Source organism: Rattus rattus, chromosome 10 (genome assembly GCF_011064425.1).
Source record: "Rattus rattus isolate New Zealand chromosome 10, Rrattus_CSIRO_v1, whole genome shotgun sequence".
Taxonomy (NCBI): Eukaryota; Metazoa; Chordata; class Mammalia; order Rodentia; family Muridae; genus Rattus; species Rattus rattus.
This window is the reverse complement of record NC_046163.1, coordinates 19,356,990-19,379,671: the sequence shown is the minus strand read 5'-3', so window position 1 is coordinate 19,379,671 and position 22,682 is coordinate 19,356,990. Positions and strand designations below refer to the sequence as shown.

General features: G+C 40.9%; 1 protein-coding gene across 2 annotated transcripts in view; it reads right to left on the bottom strand.

The window, feature by feature from the left end:
* The window catches only part of Dennd1b (DENN domain containing 1B), a 212,740-nt gene that overhangs the window by 151,323 nt on the left and 38,735 nt on the right, over positions 1-22,682 (bottom strand). For both annotated transcript variants that reach the window (XM_032915408.1, XM_032915409.1), the window contains exon 3: positions 114-157. In XM_032915408.1, coding sequence (XP_032771299.1) covers positions 114-157 — 44 coding nt within the window. The remainder of the gene's footprint in view (positions 1-113; positions 158-22,682) is intronic.

Here is a 22,682-nt window from a genome sequence, read left to right as displayed (position 1 = left end):
CTTTCTCAAAATTGATCAAGAAAAAAATAATTGCAGCTATCCATAAATAGTACCAGTAGTTCATAGTAATAATGATACTTCAACTTAAAATGTTTTTAAATTATGTTTCCAACCTGATCTCCAAAGTCCTCTGGGAATTTCCACAATACCACAGGATCTGCAAACAAGTGACACACGTTATTAAGAAAAATTGGAAGATCTGTAAGGCAACGATTTTACTAATATTCTTATAATGATCAATTCTGATTTTTTTAAACACAATGTAATTCATTTCTCTATTTTTATAAAATTAAATACTTTGAAATTTGGGTTTAAATAACCTTAGAAATAGAGTCAAATCAAATTTATAATCTAATCAAATTACTAAAAACTATTCCTTTTAGTAAGCTATTTATTGCACGATTCAGATTTTAAGGTTCTGAACAATACGTTTCCAATATAACTACTTATAAAAACACTAGATTAGATTGAAAATAAAACATAAAAGCAGTATAATAATAATAATGATAAAAATAATGAAACACAGCCTCAGAGACTAAACTAAATTGTCCTAAAATTCCATTTTACATTCCAATGTAGAGTGTATGATCAGCTCTCTATCAGTTTAAACTCTCAGATTTAAACTCTAAGATAATATTTAAGTAATATATAAGGTATTAGGCAGGTTTAAGACAGCTTTTTAAAAATAAATTTGATTTTACAATATATTTTATTCTAAAATATAATTTATATATATATTAATTTCTAGATAAAGTATAACAAATCAAAAGCTTTATAAATATTCATACAAGTTGTTTATTTTCAAATTTCTAAAGTCTCCATTTTAAAGGTGGCAAAGGATGGTATTGGTAACTTTAATTAGTACAAATAAATATTTTGACCATGTTCATAATTCTGCCCCCAAAAAATGAAGCTAAACATTTAGAATAAGGTTGAAAGGGTAACTGACACGGATGCTGGTAAAACTATCCAAGTGCTTCCAGTCAGACAAAGTCTAAACTCCACCTCAAGTAAAGGACTCAGTGGCCCACGGGCGCCTCTACGCTGTGCATCCAGTCAGTGGATACCTACAGTCTTATTTCAAAACCATTTTACAGTACATTTTTAAAAATAAAAATCCATGTACTGAATTTCTTTGTGGTTAATTCTAAAACACTATGTTTAATCCATTAAGCAGCTAGCAGCACTGGCTAATATAATACTTCCACTTGTAAGTTCAATGAGGCTATTTTTCTAAGATTTTAACTTTCAAACAAACAAACCATGCTTTTCACTTTTTAAATCAAACTTTTAAATTAATAATGACTAAGGAATTAAATTTTTCCATACAAATCAATGTAAATAAGCCATGTAAAACATATAAAACAATATAGAAGAAATTTATGAAAAGTTTGCAGAGACAAACATCAAGCATTCGTCCTCACCACATAAAACGAATGTTTACATTTCTGAAGTTAATGTGAAAAACGTCCAAGGTCAACTGAGAGCCCTCAGCAGAACTGTCTTGCAGACCCCACAGACGATTACATTCCCAAACTGCATAGGTTTGTGTAGCACTTTTACCAAAACTGTGGGCTGTTAAGATTTGAATGTCATAAAACCAAAGTACACAGGAGACATTTCATGGATAAAGTATAACAGTCAATGGATCGTAGGAAAAACAGATCATCGCACAAAGGCGGGCTAGTCACAAGGCACAGAGTGGGCTTCAGTGCAGACCCAGCACCACTCCCTCTTCATCCACTGTCCTTAACAGGCAGTGCCCTGCACTGTGGGCTGCACTCAGCCAAGGCTGCTTTAGCCGCCTCGCTTCTCACACACCCCTTGCTCATCCATTCATTTTTTTTCTATATACTATACTTGCACAGAAGTGAAACAAATGACTATATGGAAAGGTTTATTGGATTAAACATCTAGTGGAAAATATCCTATTTAGTTTCATTAAAATAATCGCATCCTTCAGCAGCATGCAAAACAATATTAGAGTCCAGTGCATTCACATTAGAAATGGATTAACTTAGTTATTGCTTATGTGGTTATATTCCAACTACATATTTGTAGCAACCTTTCAGAGTACTGCAAAAGAACAAAAGACCTGAGAAAAATAATCCAATTTTGCTACTTCAAACAAAGCATGAGTTGTCTCTTCCCTGAGGATTACTTCAGATCTTTAACCCGACCTGTCGGAGCCGATTTTATGCCGATCTTATGGGTGAGGGGATGAGAACTGTTGGCGGGGCTGTGGAGTGGCGATGGGGGACAATGTGTTGTTCTTCCCATAGCCACCGAGTCCAGGGAGACTCCACATCCTACCTAGAAGCACTGTTGCTAACAGGAAGAACATGGAACTTCATTCCCACAGAATTACAGCATAAATACACAGATTTTGTTTAAATCAGTAGTAATCTTGTAGATAGCAATAAACTCTGTGTATGAGCACAATGTTTTTAAATTATAATTTTTGAACTATAAACTAAGACAAACTCTGTGATTCAACTCTGTGATTTCATATTTTCTACCCTAAATGAAAAAATTAAAATACCTGAAGATACTAGTGAGGACTACACTAAACTACCAAAAAAAAGGATAAAAAGAAAGTTCCCAATTTTCATAAATGAATAAAAATCTCTGATTCTGAGGAATTCGAAGATGAATTAAATATATAGTTTCTTTATAAATAAGGCTTTAGAAAAACCACAACTCCGTGTAACTTCTGGAAAATATAGAATATACTCTCTTTGTATTTTGGTTGAGGACTAATTTGTCTTTATTCTTACTTTATGTATATAAATGCTTTGCCTCCATGTATATGTGTATTACTATGTACCTGGTGCCCAAGGAGGTCAGAAGAAAGTAATGGATTTCCAGAAACTGGAATTATGGACAGTCGTGAGCCACGGTAAGTGCTAGGAACCAAACAGGGATCCCCTCTAAGAACTGCCCTTAACTGCTGAGCCATTTCTCAAGCTCCTTGATCATAGCTTTTGCCATGCTTGAGTCATTTATATTGTAGAGTGAAATATATGTACAAGGAGAGCAGAGTCAAACTTGAGAACTTCTTAGTCTCATTATACAGCTAGCTAATTAAGGCTGGAGCATTGTTGGCTGAACGTAAAGGAGAACTTGACGTCAAATTCTTTCCAATAATAACTATCCTTATGGCCTATCTAACTAAGATCCACCTACTTCATTCAAATATAAACCCTTGCCTTCTGACTGTCCATAGCATTCATGGACTAAACATCAAATACTGTCTAGGTTTTGTGCAAAGCATCCTTTTAATCAAGATTATCACAGGACAATTCAACTCAACTTGAAAATTCCTTCACTTGGTAAATTAAAGAAAATGCTGCTAACGAACAAATGTCTTTTGAAAATAAATGAATAAAAATTATTAAATAGAAATGAGTGACTTTTTTGAAAATGTGGTTTTTTTTATGTTTTGACCTATGGAGATACCATCGTGAAGTAAAAACAGGATCCCTACCATTTACAGAGAAGAGAAACATTAAATAGAAAGCACATATAAGTAGGTTATGGTGGTGCATGCCTTTAATCCCAGCACTTTAGAAGCCGGCCTCAGAGGCGGAGCGCTGTGAGTTCAAGACCAGCCTGGCCTACACAGTGAGTTCCAGGAGAGATTCTGACTCAGGACACAGCATTTAGGAGGCAGAGATAGGTGGAGACCTCTACGTCCTTGGCCAGCCAAGTCTAGGATAGCCTGGACTACAAGAGAGACCCTGCAAAAACAGGGGATTAGAGGGGAGGTAAGCAAAGAAGGAGGCAGAGGGAGGGAAGGAGGAAGGGGAGGGGGAAGGAGGAGGGAGGAAGGAGGAGGAGGAGGAGGGAGGGAGGGGGGGGGGGAGGGAGGGGGGGGGAGGAGGAGGGAGGGAGGGGGGGGGAGGGGGGGGGGGGGGAGGAGGAGGGAGGAAGGGAGGGAGGGAGGAAGGAGGGGAGGAAGGGAGGGAGGGAGGGAGGAGGGGAGGGAGGAGGGAGGGAGGAGGAGGGAGGAAGGAGGGAGGGAGGGGAGGGAGGAGGAGGGAGGGAGGAGGAAGGGAGGAGAAGGGAGGAGGAAGGGAGGGAGGGAGGGAGGGAGGGAGGGAGGGAGGAGGGGGAGGGAGGGAGGAGGGGAGGGAGGGAGGAGGGAGGAAGGGAGGGAGGAAGGGGGGGGGGGAGAGAGAAAGGGGGGGGGGAGGAAGGGGGGGGGGGAGGGGGGGAGGGGGGGGAGGGGGGGGGGGGAGGGGGGGGGGGGGAGGGGGGGGGGGGGGGGAGGGGGGGGGGGGGGGGGGGAGGGGGGGGGGGGGGGAGGGGGGGGGGGGGGGAGGGGGGGGGGGAGGGGGGGAGGGGGGGAGGGGGGGAGGGGGGGAGGGGGGGGGGAGGGAGGGAGGGAGGAGGGGGAGGGAGGGAGGAAGGGAGGGAGGAAGGGAGGGAGGAAGGAGGGGGGAGAGAGGGAGGGGGGGAGGGGAGGGAGGGAGGGAGGAGGGAGGGAGGGAGGAGGGAGGGAGGGAGGGAGGGAGGGAGGGAGGGAGGGAGGAGGGAGGAGGGAGGGGAGGGAGGGAGGGAGGAGGAGGGAGGAGGGAGGGAGGAAGGAGGGAGGAAGGGAGGGAGGAAGGACTAAACTGTAAAGTAGCCTGTGAGGAGCTGTCACTGAATGACTGGACGAGTGAGGCGTCGCTCGCTACTTTATATTAACATGACACCGGCTAGCGTCCTTCGAGAGATGGGAACCTCGATAAAGAAAATGGTTTCATAATATCAGGCTGTACACAAGCCTGTAGACATTTTCATAATTAGTGGTTGGTGGGGAAGGGTGCAGCCTATTGTGGGTGATGCCATCCCTGGATTAGTGTTCCTGGGCTCTATTTTTAAAAAGCAGACTGAGCAGCCTAAGGGGAAGTAAATCAGTAAAGCAGTACCTTCCATGGCCTCTCATCAGCTCCTGCACCCAGGTTCCTGCCCTGTGTGAGTGCCTGCCCTGATTTCCTTCAGAGATGGACTGCAATGGAGAAATGGAAGCCAAATAATCCTTTTCCTCCCCAACCTGCTTAGGTCATGAAATTTCATGGTGTTACATAGGAATATTACCCCTAACTAGGAAAGAGGTCCTGCAAACTGACATTATATTAACTCCAATGAATCTAATCATCACCAGTGGATAATTTGGGCAGCAGAGAATATTCTAGACTAGAAAAACAGTATGTATATTGACTCGAAAAATAAAAAAGAAGGAAAAACAAGTATCGTTTGTAAAAGCAAGCAAAATTTATCATATCAAGAATATAATGAACATAATGGAGCATGTGTCCTTGTTAAAAACGAGGACATCCCTGAGTTTTGCAGACAAACAGATGGAACTAGAAAATATCATCCTGAGTGAGGTAACCCAGAACCAAAAGGATATGCTTGGTATATACTCACTGATAAATAGATATTAGCCAAAAAGTTCAGAAGACCCATGATACAACTCACAGACCACAGGAAGCTTAACAAGAAGGAAGACCCAAGTGTGTTATAGCCCAAACCCACTTAGAAAGGGAACAAAATTATCATGGAAGGAAGACAGAGGGAAGAACCTGGGTGGGAGAGGGGAAGAGGAGGAGAAACGGGAACATCATCAGGTACTGTGGTGGGGAGAGAGAGGACAGAAGCCTAGAAGGCCAGAAGAATGGATTCAATATGCGGCAGTTTGGGCTGGGAGCTGGGAGAACCTCTAGAAAATCTCAGCCCTGGGATGGGAGAGGCTACCAGGACTCAATGGTAATGACATCAGCCAAAATGCCCAGCAGTGGGGAAACGGAACTGGAAGAGACCACCTCCAATAAACAAAGCCCCCAGTTGATGCAGGAGACTACCACCCATCTTCAAAATTTTTGACCCAGAATTGTTCCTGTCTAAAGGAAATGCAGACCAAGAATGGAGCAAAAACTGAAGGAAAGGCCACCAAGTGACAGACACAACTTGGGATTCAACCCATGTGCACACACCAAACCCCTAACACTATTACTGATGCCATGATGGGCTTACAGACAGGAGACTGGCATGGCTGTCCTCTGAGAGGCTCTACCAGCAGCTGACTAAGACAAATACAGATACTTCCAGCCAACCATTAGATTGAGGTCGGGAACCCCTATGGAAGAGTTAGAAGGACTAAAGGAACTGAGGGATTAAAACCCCATAGCAACGACAACAGTGTCAACTAACTCAGACCCCTCAGAGCTCCCAGAGACTAAGCCACTAACCAAGAGGCACAGTCCAAGCGCACAGGAGAAGAAGAGGACTGCCTTATCTGGACTCAGGAAACTGAGAAGAGAAATGCTGGCTGGGTGGGGGAGCACCCTCTCAGAGGAGGGGGAGCTGTGGGGGAATGGGATGATGAAGTCAGGGAAGGGGCAACAGAAACAGTGGCAATTCATGCAATGTAAATAAAATAAAAATTAAAAAAGAATATAATGTAGCAGGGAGAGAGTATGAAAGTATGGGGCTGGACTGGCAAGAGAAGTGGCAGCAACCGAAGAACAAAGAATATCCAGGGAGCACAGAGCAGCTGCCATGCTTGGGCATAAGGGACATGGCATACCCTTAGAGATTAACAAAGAAAGCAAAATTCCTTGAGTTCTTTATATATTTTGGATATTAGCCCTCTGTCACATGAAGGGTTAGTGAAGATCTTTTCCCAATCTGTAGGTTGCCATTTTGTTGTACTGACAGTGTCCTTTGCCTTATTAAAGCTTTTCGGTTTCATGAGGTCCAACTTACTAATTCTTGGTCTTAGTGCCTGAGCCATGCCAGCCCCATACCAACGTGTTCAGAGCTGCTTCCCACTTCCTCTCCATAGATTCGGTGTGTCTGGCTTTACACTGAGGTCTCTGATCCTGACCCATTGGATATCAGTTTTGTGCAGGGTGATAAATATGGATCTATTTATTGTACATGCAGATACCTAGTTAGACTATCAGCAATAGTTGAAGACATTCTCTCTGTTCCACGGTAGGTGTTAGCTTCTCCGTCAAGCTCAGTGTCAGCCAGTGTGTGTGCTTATCTCCGAGTCTTCGGTTGGATTCCACTCATGGGCACTTGTCTCTGCACTAACACCAGGCAGGTTTTTACTACTGTGGCTCTGCTTTAGGTCACGGATGGTGATTCCTCCTGAAGTTCTTTTACTGTTCAGGACCGTTTGGGCTATTCTAGATTTTTTGCTTTTTCTATATGAATTTGAGAATTGTTCTTTTAAAATCTGTGAAGAACTGTGTTGGAAGTTTGATGGAGAATGTGTTGAATCTGTCTACTGCTTTTGGTAAGATGGCCATTTTCACTACGTTAATCCTGCCAATCCATGAACAAGGGAGATCTTTCCATCTTCTGATATCTTCCTAAACGTCTTTCTTCAGGAACTTGAAGTTCTTGTCATACTGGTCTTTCACTTGCTTGGTTAGAGTCACACCGAGGTATTTTTATGTTACTTGTGGATACTGTAAAGGGCACTATTTCCCTAACTTCTCTCTCAGCACATGTATCACCTGTATAAATGAAGGCAACTAATTATTTCGAGTTAATTTTGTATTCAGCCACTTTGCTGATGGTGTTTAGCACCTCTGGGAGTTCTCTGGTATATTTTTTCTGTCACTTATGTACACTATTAAATCATCTGCAAATAATGATACTTTGGCTTTTTTCCAGTTTGGAGACCACCCTCAGTAGCCAGACAGGACCCCAAGAGGAGGGATGGGGACCCCAACCCACCCACAAAACTTCTGACTGGAAATTGGTCCTGTCTGTGAGAACTGCAGAGGCAGGGGTGGAGCAGAGCCTGAAGGATGGCCAACCAGTGGCCCGTTTGAGAGCCATCCCATTAGCAGACACCCATCCTCCACACTATTATGATGCCTTGTTGTGTGTGCAGACAGGAGCCTAGCCTCCGAGAGGCTCTACCCAGCAGCTGACTGAGAGAAATGCAGATACCCACAGACAAACACTGGAAGTTAGGGGAAGGACTGAGGAGTGGAAGAGGATGGCAACCCCACAGGAAGACCAGCAGTGCCAACCAACATGGCCCTCTGGGAGTTCCCCAGGACTGAGTCACCACCCGAAGGGCATACATTGACTGGTCCAAGGTCCCCAAAACATGTGCAGCAGAGAGCTGCCTTGTCTGGCCTCAGTGGAGGAGGATGAGCCCAATCCTGCAGTGACTTGGTGCACCACAGTTGGGGTAACAACTGGGTGGGGGACGGGGGCGGGGCAAAGGGGAGGAGGGATCGGAGAGGCACTCTACAACGGGGAACTGGGAAGGAGGAGAGGGGATCAACATTTGAGATGTAAGTAAATAAATAATTAAATAAATACATTTAAAAGAAAATAAAATTCACAAGTGCTGCAGGCCACAGTGAGGTGATGGTCACAAAATGACAACCACACTTACAGACATAAAGCCATAGGAAGTAAAACAGGGCAGGGGAGAGAGGCCGACAGAGAACCTGTGCGATAAGCACTGGGCAGGAGGTTTGTGTCCAAGCAAATGACTAAGCAAGGCTGTACATGATGAAGGCAGAGATGGAACATTCAGTAGACTCCACGGTCTCTGTAACAATATGTATCTGTGCATGTTGACAGAGACCAATGACATAGTGGAAAGCCAGCAAGGAAGACACCAAAGACCCTTAAAAAGATCAGAGAGGGTGGAATGTGAGGCAGGACAAAGACCTGGACCTGGCATGGAAGCAAGAGCATCCCCTGCTTTAGAGGAGGAGGACGTGGGAGTGTGATTCTGTGTACATCTGAGGAGTTGGGGTGGAGATGCTGGCTCCTCCCCATGCCTTCACGCTCTAGGGAGCTCTCTGAAACAAACTGGACAAAGAGGCGTGAATCAGTTGTTCACGCCAAGTATTCAGTTTAGGTAAAAGTTTAATCTGGCATTGAAAACCAACAAAGTGGACTTTGCCATCATGATCAATAGCCAATGTGGGAAAAACATCTGGTAGATTTAATCAACATTCAAGTTTCTGTCAGTCATAACTAATGAAAAGAGAACTTAAAAATGTGAGTAGCTATAACTATGAATTAGTTATCATCTACAAATTTCAAATGAGAAATGGTGTAGCTGAGAAGTATGATCACAAATGGAAGCACAAGTAAAATAACAAGATGTGGCCCTGGGAGTGCTGACTCTCCTCACTGCATCAGGATGACTGTGTCCCCATCAGAGACCATGCCGAAATCCACAAAATCAACCCACCTTACCCCACACTGGGCTAAACTGAAGAACAGTCTCATGTTCTGACCAAGTGTGCCACGCAAATGCCCTCTTGTACAATGCTGTTGTGTGAACATATTTAATAGCATATACTTAGATAACCAAAGTAAAAATTGCAATTTGTCAGATCTGCTGAAGTATTTCAAACTAATAATTATTGTGACTTTATATTCAACCTGGTGGCAAAGGGTTTAGGAAAGTATTCTACACAGTTATTTAGGACCACATCGAAGCTCCCATTATCAGAACAATCAATGCTTTGCATTTTCCCCGGCATGCACCACAACAAAGTGTATCTTTACAGGACTGGTGGAAAGATATCACTCATTCTGACAAATCTAGTAATGCAAAGATGTGATTCACACACCCACTCCAAAAATATTGTGAATTATTTAACATCACACATTTTAAGAACAAAAGTAATATTAAAAATAAGAGAATTCATTTCTGGTAATTCAAATTAGAGAATATTCAATCCCAATAAAGCATATAGTCAGATGTTTGTACAAGTTATTTTAAAGTTAACACATGATAGGTGATAGACAGGCCAATTACCAAGATCTAAGCATAACACATTGGCTACATCTATTGAGATGTCAGAGCTGCCCAATAAATGTGTCAAATACTAAGACAACTGAAATATATGTATGTATGTATGTATGTATGTATGTATATATATGTATACCTATCATTAATACAAAACTTCACTAACTTCTTAAGGATCTGGCAAACAGTTCTCTTAACAACAGTGTGCAACAAAAATGCCAAGAAAGCTCTTATTAAAGCCCAGAATGCTGGATCTTATCCACAGAACTTCTAATCATATGTGGGTCTAACAAGCTCCACATGGTCCTGATTCTGCTCCTCCTATAAGAATCACACCTGAAGACCTAATATCAGACCACATCCATCTTACAAGGATTAGCATTGAGGAATTTAATATATATTAGCTATAAATACTCTATGCTATGCCAGTAATTCAGAATCCTCTGTATTTTTTGAAGATTTGTTTATGTGTACATATACCCACAGAATCCAGAAGAGGGGGTGCAATCCCACAGTGCTGGAGTTACTGGTGTCTACAGGATGCCTAGCTTGTTATGTGGGTGCTGAAATCCAAATTCCAAAACTCCTGATTGTGAGCAAGTGCTCTGAGTCAGAGAGCTATCTCATCAACCCCTAGAGTCCACTTTACTATGTACATATACATGTGTGTCTTCACAGAACTAGGAAAACCACCATCGATCACAGCAATTACATCAGGAGATGATTTCATATAAAAAACACTACTGAATATTTTGGAAATAATAATACATGATGAAAAATGCTGACATCCTAATTCTATTTCTAGGTTCCAGTAAAAACAGAGTCATATCAAAATTGAAATGTTTCATGGCATTTACAGCTGTATCATCTCAGCAGCAACCACGGAGGACTTTTACACACACACACACACACACACACACACACACACACACACACACACACACACACATATATATGTTAACATTCCCTCTGTCCCTAATGTATATGTAAATTACAGCATCCCACTATCTAGATTATCAAGAGGGATCTTTTTGTAGGTCACACTCTTAGCTCTGTGAGGAAACACTTTCTGCTGTTTTCTTGAGATGATTTATTTCTGAACATTAATGTGCTGTTTAAGTGGTTACTTCCCTCTGAATAACCAGGAGGAGAGATGAACACAGAGAACATCTCTGACACAAAGCCTCTGTTTTTACTGTTAACTCCATATTCTCGAGAAAAAGTTCATGCTAAGATAAGACAGAATCTTAGAGTTTTCTGGATGATGGAATCCTCACCCAGTCTTTTCTGCATGCAGACCTAGAGCTGTGTGTCCTTTGTCTCCATGCTGGGCACTAATGCAGCAGAGAGGGGCACAAGTGTCTGCTTCTACCATTGCTCTGCTGTGCTCTCTGCTCACTAACAGAGCCATGGCTTAAAAGACATCACAGGCAGGATTACTTTATTATTGTCTAAGGTATTTCCAGCAAACCAAATAGTAAATTATTCATGCAAAGAAAAAGTCTAAATTCTACATACTTCGTATCAATAGTACCTGAGTGTAAGGAAACCTAAAGGCTATTAATCACTAACAGTACTCAAATACTGTTTAAGTTCAAATAAGTTTAAATCATATATATAATTGCAGAGGACTGAAAACTTTATTTTAATGTTTTATATAACCAGTTGCAAAACAGACCACACATGTATTTATCACTTTACAAAGGTAATATACATATTTAAAGCAATTTTAAATGTGCTCATTTTCTCACCAGTCTTAAAAATGCACATAAGCAATCATCACATAAAGTCCAATTCACTGTCCCCTTGTTGATGGCCTCATTCTAAACAGTAATCTGGAGAGGCAGCCTACTCCTATATATTTTGCAACTATAAAAACAACAGTTTAATTCTAGCTGTTCTAAATGTTTCTTGTAGAATGATATAAAATTCATTTCATAATTCAAAATAAGAATGCTCTTTTTGCTTATATATTAGCAAATTCCGACTGGACAATGGAAACAGAACCTCAAAGAACCTTAGGAAAATATAACCCAGCACATAGCGTATCAGGTATATCACTGTGCCTCCTCCATTCCTTTTACTCAAGACCTATTATGATAAAATGAAACCCTCATCAATCACCTGATAGAGTAATTCCAAACTTAAGCAAACAGGGCTAATGGGTGAGAATTGAATTGAAAACACCTTGACAAAGAAAGCAATTTCTTTCCTTCGCACTCCTCTGAAACTGTGGGTGAGCATGGTAATCGAACCATCAACAGTGAGGGGCCATCTGTCCCAAGGGCCCTCCAGGAGAGGGTTCTTTCTTTTTTTTTAAATCAGCAAACAAAAAGGGAAAGAACTGCTGTAGCGCAGATGTTCAATCCTGATTAATCTATGACAAGGAGCCTACAACCGAGAACCAATGTTTTGACATTTTTCAGATACCAATCATTAAAAACCAACACAAAAGTTTTTACAAGAACACAGAAGAAAAAGTGAGGAGCTCGCTTGTGGAAAGATGCTCTGTGACACAAACCTGACAGAACCAGCAAATAGTACAGCATTCCCTCATCACCTACCTCCATGATTCCTCAAAGGTGAGAAGCAATGCTTTAAGTTAGTGTTATGAGTCTTTGTACAAGGTATGACTTTAAAAGATATATTTTATCCACAATATTCAGTATATTTAACACTTAGAACTAGTTACAGAAATAACTTTATCATTCTGAAATGTAAATTTAACGTATCCACAAAGCAGGTTCATTTTATTCAAAATTAATTTAAAGAATGTTCACATCACACCAAATATTATGAGTCGAAGCACAACTTTGGTCAAAGGCTTTCATTTTACTACAAAGGTAATGAAGTACAATGTACTACTGTACATAACAGAGATCTAATCATTTCAAAATAAGGAAGAGATCAGAATCAGAATCGTACCAATTATACAAAGGAACTTGAAGGGGGAAGGGAGGAAGGCAGGCAGACTAAACAGACCATGTACAATAGACGTGAGACAGTGGCCTGAGACAGGCGCAATGACAGCACTGCTCAGGAAGCACGGGGAGAAGAGAGCAGAGAAGCAGAGAGAAACAGCCAAAGGAGGGACGGGAAGGAGGGAAAGAGGGAGCAAGAGACAAAGAAAGAAGGAAGGGGTAAGGGAGAGAGGGGGAGAAAAAGACAGGGACAAGAAAGGAGAGGAAAAGAAGAACAAGGAGAGGGGGAGAGGAAGGTGAAAGTTTCTGAAAAATAAAGCCCAGAATGTTAACTGTCCTAGTCAGTCTCTCTGTTGTTGTGTAAAACACTAAATAAAAGTCACTTGGAGATGAGGGAGTTTCTGAAAACATACAGGTTCCGGTCCAACATGGAGAAAAGCCAGAGCCAGAGCTAGAGTAGAAGCACGCAGACGGAGCAAAGCAAAGAGCCTGGAGGACCGGTGCTGATTACTGGCCTGTGTCCTCTGTGTCCTCTGTGTCCTCTGTGTCCTCTGTGTCCTCTGTGTCCTCTGTGTCCTCTGTGTCCTCCGGCTCCCTCAGCCACCCGAACGCCCAGGAGTAGCACTGCCTGCCATGAATTGCACCCCAACTCTCCCACACCAATTAGTAATCAAGAAGACACCCCACAACACACAAACAGGACAGTCTGACAAAGGCATTCCTCCACTGAGGTTCCCTCTTCCAAGGTGGCTCTAGTTTGTGTAAAGTTGACAAAAATTAACCAGCACAATAACATAAATCTACTTAGAATCCTAAAAGATTAGACCAAAAGAGAATGTGTATAATGGGAAAGGAAGAAAATTATAAGAAGAATTAAAAACTTCCCCAAAACTTGAGGCACAAATCTGCAGAGTGAGAAACCATGGCAAAGCTAAGAAGGATTTTGAGAGAGATGCTAGACACACATCACAGTGACAATACAAAATATAAGATATGGCTATGTCTAAAAGCTTCCAAGAAAGAAAAAATATTGTATTTATAGGTCTTACAGCAGACTTCTTCAAAGAAGTAATGAAAGACAAAAAACAGTGGAATAAATACTCAAAACCTCTAAGAGTATGGTAGTTACACAAAAACTGTATGAACAGGGATGTAGCCAAAATACACTTTCAGAACTGAAAGCAATAACCCGCCATATGCAACGCATGTACAAATCCATGCCAGACAAAGCCTCACTGTGCAGAAGAAGAAAGTGAGCACAGTGTCCCATCCTTAACCAAGAAGCTGTTTATACCAATGCCTCACAGAAACGGAAGATCAGTTTTCTCTAATGGAGTGGCACTGAGTACATCAACTACACCCTAGGGCAGGACTTAGGCTCGGGAACTACTGGCCAACACAAAATGAACCAACTTTTAAAATGAGGAAAAGTTAAAAAAAAAAAAAAAAAACTTAGGAAAAATCTTCCTAAAAAGTATTCATATCTGTCCTGAACTAAAAATAGGATATATCTTTAACCCTTTAAGTCGACATTATGGCTGATATAAATATAATGCCAGTACTTAAAAATGGATCAATTTCCTAGAGAGAGAAAACTAACAGTCTGAACATACATACTAATAATTAAGTGCTAGAACTATTTTCAACCCATTTTCCTTCTAACATAATTATTACTTATTGGGGTTATAATTTTTTTTTCTTTTTCTTTTTTTTTTTTTTCAGGAGCTGGGGACTGAACCCAGGGCCTTGGGCTTGCTAGGCAAGTGCTCTACCACTGAGCTAAATCCCCAACCCCTGGGGTTATAATTTAAAAGAGTCAATTGTGCATTCAAATGGAAAATAGGGATTGGCTTGGGAGGCAAGCTTGGACTGACTCTACCTGAGACTCTCCAGGAGGACACTGAGTTTAGAAGGCCAGCTGACTATGTCAGATGAAGGAATAAGCATAATCACACACCACTGGTGACAAGGAGGGCCTGCCCACATATGTCAGGCTCCATTATGTTCCACTAAAACAGACAAGGCTATATATCTTCCCTATGTAGACATATGGCTCCAGCCTCCCTCCTAATTGTCCACTCAGCATGCCAGTACAACTAAATCTCTCTTAAAATAATTTAATCCTTTGTTTCTCTGCATGAATTGGTGAAGAGGAGGATGAGGAGTCCCCATCAGTAACTTAAAACAAACCTCTCATTCTGTAGCTAGTCCCTTTCCCTCAGATATCACTTCCTATATGGAATGTAGTGTTCTCAACTCTTGTCAACAGAAGGACCTAAGGAACAGCACTTCTAGAACACGATCCCTTGGCTCCGCTGCAGACATTATTAGGAATCTGGGGTTTTGTTAGTTTGGTTGGCATGAGTTGGGTTGGGTTGGGTTGGGTTGCGTTGGGTTGGGTTGGGTTTTCTTCCCCCAAATACGGTTTTCTTTACTTCTAAAATGATCCCTTGGCTCTAGTGCATACATTATTAGGCATTAGTAATTTTTACTTCCCCAAAATGAGCAGTTTGCACTTAGAATCACTGCCCTAATGTTCTTGTTAAAAAAAATAATCTCAAGGCCAGAGAGCTAGTTCCCTGGTTAAGAACATGCGTTGCTCTTCTAGAGAACCCAGGTTCAGTTCCTAGAACCCACCCAACTCACAACTGCCTGTAACTCTACTGCCTGGTGATCCGACTCCTTTATCTGACCTCTGCTGGCACTGGGCGCACACATACTGCAATTACATGCATACTCTAGTATCACACTCATCCACATGAAATAAAATCTAAAATTATTTAAAAAAATAATAATAAATAATAATCTAAATAAGTAAATAAATCTAAATGTTTCAAAGAAAGGAAGTATTTGTATGCTCTTCAGATTTCAATCACTCAGAGTCACTACTACTCAAACTCAGAGTGACATGCAGACAGTGCCCATGTCACATTCAGTAGGCTTCAGACTGGACAGCATTTGGGCTTTCAAATTTTCTATTTAACAATGTTAAATAATCTATAGAGATGGGCAAAACTAAGACAAACTGATTTGGGAATCAGAAACACTTCTAGTCCCAAATCCTTCAAACCTGCCATGTCACAGAGGAAGCAGAAATCTTTCAGAGAGGCCCTAAGCACAAGCAGACGTCTTCGGAGAGAGCCGGGTATTTGCCACCTCTCTACTCCTGAGCCTCTTGGCCTGCTCACCTCACTTTAGGAATGGAAGGGGCAGCAAAGCCTACAGCCCTAGAACCAGCTTTGTTATGTATCCTTGCCTTCGCTATCCTGGATATCCAATCTCCTCAGTCCTGTTTTTAACATGGCTCCTATCCATGTGGCCTCTTCTGTCTTCATCCCACACTAATTCATATTATCTGACAAGTCTTCCTGACACTTGGCTCCTCTCGACAGCTGCCGTGAAGTTAATCCTAAGATATATATACTTTCCATAGAAAAAAATGTTCAGACACTTTTTACTGCTGACATGAACAAAAATTTCTTAAGGATCCTGACACTGATGATTCTATCAGAGATTCAATGCTTAACAACATATAGTTCCATATATTAAGACCAATTAATCGTGGCAAGATTCTGATTCCAACCTTCCTATCCATATAAATGTCTACTCAACCTTATCTTTCATACAATTTTTCCCAGGTCTGAAGATTAACTTATTCTCCAACACACAGTAGAACCCGTTCTAGAAACCCCTTCCTGTTTGCACACTTGTGTGAGTTCTAGAATTACTCTGGACTTAAAGCATGAGGCCTTTCTGAACACTAACCTGCAGCCTGTTGCCTTTGAAGGCACGTCCACTGCCTGAGCCTGCCAGTTTAGGATATTATACTGTATTATGCAGTTAAAATATTTCATCTTCTCACAATTACACCTACTAAAGGCAAAAATCATGTTATATACTTTAGATGGCTACTCTGTAGAAGTAACCTTTTTGGTCTTTTAATTGAAGGTTTCCATTCTTACTCTCTCTCAATTCAAGGAACTTAATTCCTCCCTAAATATCTATTTATTGAACACAAATTTCTTCATTTTATTTTGAGAATTACCCAAACTGATCTAACATAAAATCTGATTGATTATGACTTAAAAGAAATATAATTAAATCAGCTATAGTGGTATGCTAGATGGTGACTATCTAGACACAAATTTAGTCATCTCTAGGAAGGTAAACTTCAATTGAGAAAAATGTCTCTATCAGAATAACTGTAGACAAGTCTGTAGGGCATTTTCAATTGGTATGGGATGGTAGCTCCTCTAGGCAGTTGGTCCTGGGGTGTTTAAGAAAGCACAAGCCAGTAAACAGCACTCCCCCAGGGCCTCTGCTTCAGTTCCTGCCTTGAAGTCCTGCCCTGCCTTCCTGCCATGATTGACTAGAATGTGAGAGTCTAAGCCAATACACCCTGGGTCACAGTCTCTTACACCAGTACTGAACAGGCAGCACCAAGGAGACTGCTCTTGAGTTCTCAGGACATGCTTTCCCAGTAACACACATCAGCAAAGAAACGCCATGTTACTAAGACAACACATTCTATGAAAGAAACAGCAAACACACAGTAAATAGAAAGACACTGTCCCTTGAACCTGTCCCAAAGTGTTTTTAACTGAAACATATATCATAGTAGGTTCAGAACCAATTGTAAGATCTTAGATATCTCTTATGTCACTAAAGAGCTGGAATCTTTGTGGTCAGAACAAATGTTTGCCATGATAAAATTTAAAACTTTTAAAGTAGCAAAATAGGAAAGCCCAAGCATGCATTTTACTAATCATCAGAGTAATAACTTCACCATGTAAATGAGTCTCTAGAAAAGTTCACTATAAACCTTTACAAAATGGAAGTACAAACACTAATAATGCTTCAGCATGATCCTAAAAATAATTTTCACCTGCAAGAACTGAAAATTTTAACTCATAGTATCCAAACTGCATTTTGAGAAATAGAGGTACAGCACACAGAATTTAGAAAACACAGTGAAAATAATTTTTAAGATTGTGTGTGTGTGTGTGTGTGTGTGTGTGTGTGTGTGTGTGTGTGTGTGTACATGCACATCTGTCCCAGGATTTCAGAGGATGTTAGACTGCCCTGAAACTGAGGGTACAGGTGAATGTGAGCCCCTTGGTGTGGGAGCTGGGAACTGAGCCTGACTCCTCTGCAAGAGCAGCGAGTGCTCTGAACCCCTCGGCTATCTCTCCAGCCCTATAATTCAATATAAAGCTGTCCTTCCGTACAGACACAAAAGGCATTTCAATGTTATTTCAAGGTTAAATGCACTTAGATTATGTATGCAAGTGTTCTGACATGTTTGGATAATGTAAATGACTGGAGTAAATCCACAGAACACAACAGAAAATGCAGAACTGTGGTAGAAGACCGAGCCCACGCCATTGCTCAGAGCAGCGGGTACTATCTACTCTACTCATATGAAATGTGGGTTCGCCACTGAAAAATTAAATTAGAAAGAAAGTCATTTTATTATCTTTCTGTTGTGTATACTTGAGTATGTGTGCACGCACACATGTGTATGTGTGTGCCTGTGTGTGTGTGTGTGTGTGTGTGTGTGTGTGTGTGTGTGTGTGTGTGTGCGCGCACACATGAGTACAGGATGCCCTCAAACAAAGTTCAGGAGAAGGTGCCAGCCCCTGGAGCTGGCCTTACAGGTTCTGGTGAGCAATATGGTTGCTGACAACGGAGAGCTGCAAGAGCATGAAGAACTCCACGCCGAGTCATCTTCCCAACCACGCCCTTTCTCTAGGACGAAAGAGGAGCTGCAAAGACTGCGCAGCAGTTAAGAGCTTTGGCTGCTCTTTCAGAAGACCTACGTTAGATCCCACACCCACATGGCTCCTTACAACCATCTATACATCCAGTTCCAGGGGTCTGACAACCTCTTTTCGTTTCCTCGCGTACCAGTAACATAAAGTATACAAGCACACATACAGACGAAATACTCAGACACACAAAATAAAAATAAATACATCTTTTCTTTTAAAAAAATTAATCAAAAAGGAACCAATCACATACTTGAAATTTTTAAATCTGTTCTAATGGCTTTTAGAATCAAGACAGTGTGTTTTGTAAGTTCATTTAAATGTTCTTTACTAAATACAGAGAGTGTGTATAATTCTAGCTGATGGCAAGTTTATACTTTAAAATGAAATGAACAGGCATGGTGTATATGCCTATTATCCCAGAATGTGAGACTGATGCAGGAAGATTGCTGTAAGACAGGTCTAGCCCGGCTACATAGGTATTCAAGGTCAGCGTGGAATACACCGTGAAACTTTCAAAAACTCAAAAAATAAACATGTAGCAAATGGTCACAAACCAGCTTACTTGAACCTCACAGTTTTAAAGTCAGAAACAAGTTGTTTAATTATAGTGGCTACATACAGATTATAAAAATGACATTTTGAGATGTGTTAATCTTTTAGACATTTATATTTATGTAAATAACATATCTTGAAATTGAATAGAACTTACTACCTTAGAGGAACATCCTAGCTTTCACATATGCTGGTGCTATTATACAGTAACTTGTGTGGCAGTCTGAATAAGAATGGTCTGCGCAGGTGCATATATCTGAGTGCTTGGTCATTAGAGGGTGGCACTACTTGACAGGGATTGGAAGGTGTGGCCTTGTTGGAGAACGTGTGGCCTTGTTAAAGGAAATGTTACTAGGGTGGGCTTTGGGGTTTCAAATGTTCAATGCAGGGCCAGGGTCTCTGTCTCCCTGCTTCTGCAGAACTCTTAAGCTACTTCTCCCTCCATTAAACCTGAAACTATAAGCAAGTCCCAAGTAAATGTTTTTCTTTATGAGTTGCCATGGTCATGACATCTCTCCATACCAATAGAATTCTGACTAAGACACCCAACAAATTAATGGGATGAGCAATTAATACCCCATAGGACACTGGCCACTAGGGAGTCTGAGAATAGCAACTTCTGTTTTATTCCACTGACACCCTCAGAGTAGTCACATACAAAAGGATTCATAAAAGAATCAGAAAAAGGACACCCTTATTTAGAGCAGGAAAAGTAATTATACAAAGGTATATGTAAAAACAAAGGTATATATAAAATATATATAATAAAAGATGTAAAATTACAAAGGCATTTATAAACATCAACTAACAATCAGGGAAAAAGAAAACAAAAGAAACGTCTGAGAAGCAATAAAAACTCCTTCGCCTCAGCGGTACATTTGCCAGTCTTCTCTTCACAGAAGGGAGCAGTAAGCTGCTATGTGAACAAGATGTTCTAAAGAAATAAGATTATAAAGTAAGAAAAACCATTTGGAATTTAACATTGTAGGTCATGTTTAATTATACCATCAGTTAATCCCTTAACAATTCAGTTTGGTAGGCAGAGGGCAAAGTTCTGAAGTCTGACTCAATATGGATACACCACACTCTACTTCAGTAGTAGCATGTAGTCTTTCTCAAGTTACGTAATATTCTGCCTTGATTGCCACCTCACAAAGTAATGGTGATTAACAGCAACTTCCTTGAAGGATGAGGATGAGGAGCGATGATGAGCATACTGCAGGACACCTGGTCAAACTGTGCACCTAGAGATTGTTTACTGGGGAAAACGACGACGACGACGACGACAACAACAACAACAACAACAACAACAACCCTTTTCCAGTTGCACTGTGGCTTAGCCCTTAGCACACAGCTTTAATCCCTGTAGCTGGAAAGTAGACACGCATGCCCTCAGTACACCTCTTTAATGCCTAGCTATGAAGGCAAAATTTTGTAGAAGGAAGCACTTATGTTTGAAAGTGGTGTCTAATTGAGTGGCAGACAAAGTAGCAAGTCAGAGAAAGATTTGACAAAAAAAGGATATGCCCAACTCTCATAAGGAGAGAAAAGGGAAGCTACTTAAGAGCAATGCGGCAAGAGAAAAAGACAGAAGGCACTTTTGCTGAGATAACTATACAAAGACAGGTTAGAGAGAGAAAGAGAAAAAGAGAGAGAGGCAAAGAATGAGAAGGACCCAGAAGATCAGAACAGATTGTTAGAGTTAGAGGTCAAGAAGAGCAATTCAGAAGAAACTGAAAAAAAGCCTGATTGAATCAGTCATCCTGCAGGAAAATTTAAGCCAAAACGGCTTGAGTTGAACCAGCTAGTCAGAGTTCAGAAATAACTAGAAGAGGTGAGCTTATTAAACAGGAAGTGTCAGAAACTGAAACATTCTATTCCTGAATAAGATTGTATGGAGGCTAGAAGCTTCCAGGACTAGGCCTAGGTTAGCAGACAGGCAGTAAGCCTCTGAGACAGTAATTGCTACAGGAGAATAAAAGTGAGTTTTACACAAGCATGAACTCATGTTCTGAGCACACATTGCTCAGGACAGTCTCAAAAACATAAGTCTTGTACCTGTTTGCCATCATTAGCATGCATAATACAATACAAGGCAAGAAGAATGATTTTAGATGTAAGTGTACTAGCCATGGTGAATGGAAGAAATGCATCTTAGGAGTTCTGACACAACCAGGATTACAGGTGGGAAAGGCTCCAGTCAGAAACAACCATGGCAGGTAGCACTAGACATGGCCAGATGGAAAGAGGCAAGCACAAGAACATACACAACAGAAACCAAGTCTACTGGGCATCATGGGAACCCAGTTCTCCCACTACAAAAGGATGCCCCATCACACCAGAAAAGCAAGATTCAGATTTAATATCAATCTCATAATGACAATAGAGGACTTTAGGAAGGAAATAAACAACTCCCTTAAAGAAATACAGAAAAAAAAAAAAAAAAACAGGAAAACAGGTAGAGGCACTTCAACAGGAATTAAAGAATTACAGGAAAACACAACTAAACAGGTGAAGGAATTGAACAGAACCATCCAGGATCTAAAAATGGAAATTGAAACAATAAAGAAATTACAAAGGTAAACAACCCCGGGGATAGAAAACCTAAAGAAGAGATCAGGAGTCATAGACACAAACGTCACCAACAGAATACAAGACAAAGAAGAGAGAATCGTAGGGGCAGAAGATACCATAGAAAACATCAACACAGCCATCAAAGATAATGTAAAATGCCAAAATCTCCTAGGCCAAAACACCCAGGAAGTCCTGGACGCAATGAGAAGATCAAACCTAAGGATAATAGGTATAGAAGAGAGTGAAGACTCCCAACTCAAACACCCAGTAAATATCTTCAACAAAATCATAGAAGAAAACTTCCCTAACCTAAAGAAAGAGATGCCCATGAACATACAAGAAGCCTGCAGAACTCCAAATAGACTGGACCAGAAAAGAAAATTCCTTCCATAGCATAATAATCAAAATAACAAATGCACAAAAACAAAGAATACTAAAATCAGTAAGGGAAAAGGTCAAGTAACTTATAAAGGCAGACCTATCAGACTTCTCACCAGAGACTCTAAAACCCAGAATCCTGGGCAGATGTCATACAGACCCTATAAGAACACAATTGCCAGCCGAGACTACTATACCACCACTCCCCCCCCCAAAAAAACCTCTCAATTACCATAGAGAAAGCAAAATATTCCATGACAAAAACAAATGTACACAATATATTTTCACAAATCCAGCATTACAAAAAATAATAGATGGAAAACTCCAACATGAGGGAAACTTCACCCTAGAAAAAGCAACAGAGTAATCTTACAACAAACTCAAAAGATGAGAGACACACAAACATAATTCCATCTCTAACAACAACAACAACAAACAATCACTATTCCTTAATATCTCTTAACATCAATAGACTCAATTCCCCAATAAAAAGACAGAGACTAAAAGAATGGATATGGACCCAGCATTTTGCAGCATACAGGAAACACACTTCAGAGACAAAGACAGACACTACCTCAGTGTAAAAGGTTGGAAAACAATTTTCCAAGCAAATGGTCCCAAGAAACAAGCTGGAGTAGCCATTCTAATATCAAATAAAATCAACTTAAAAGCAAAAGGTATCAAAAATGATAA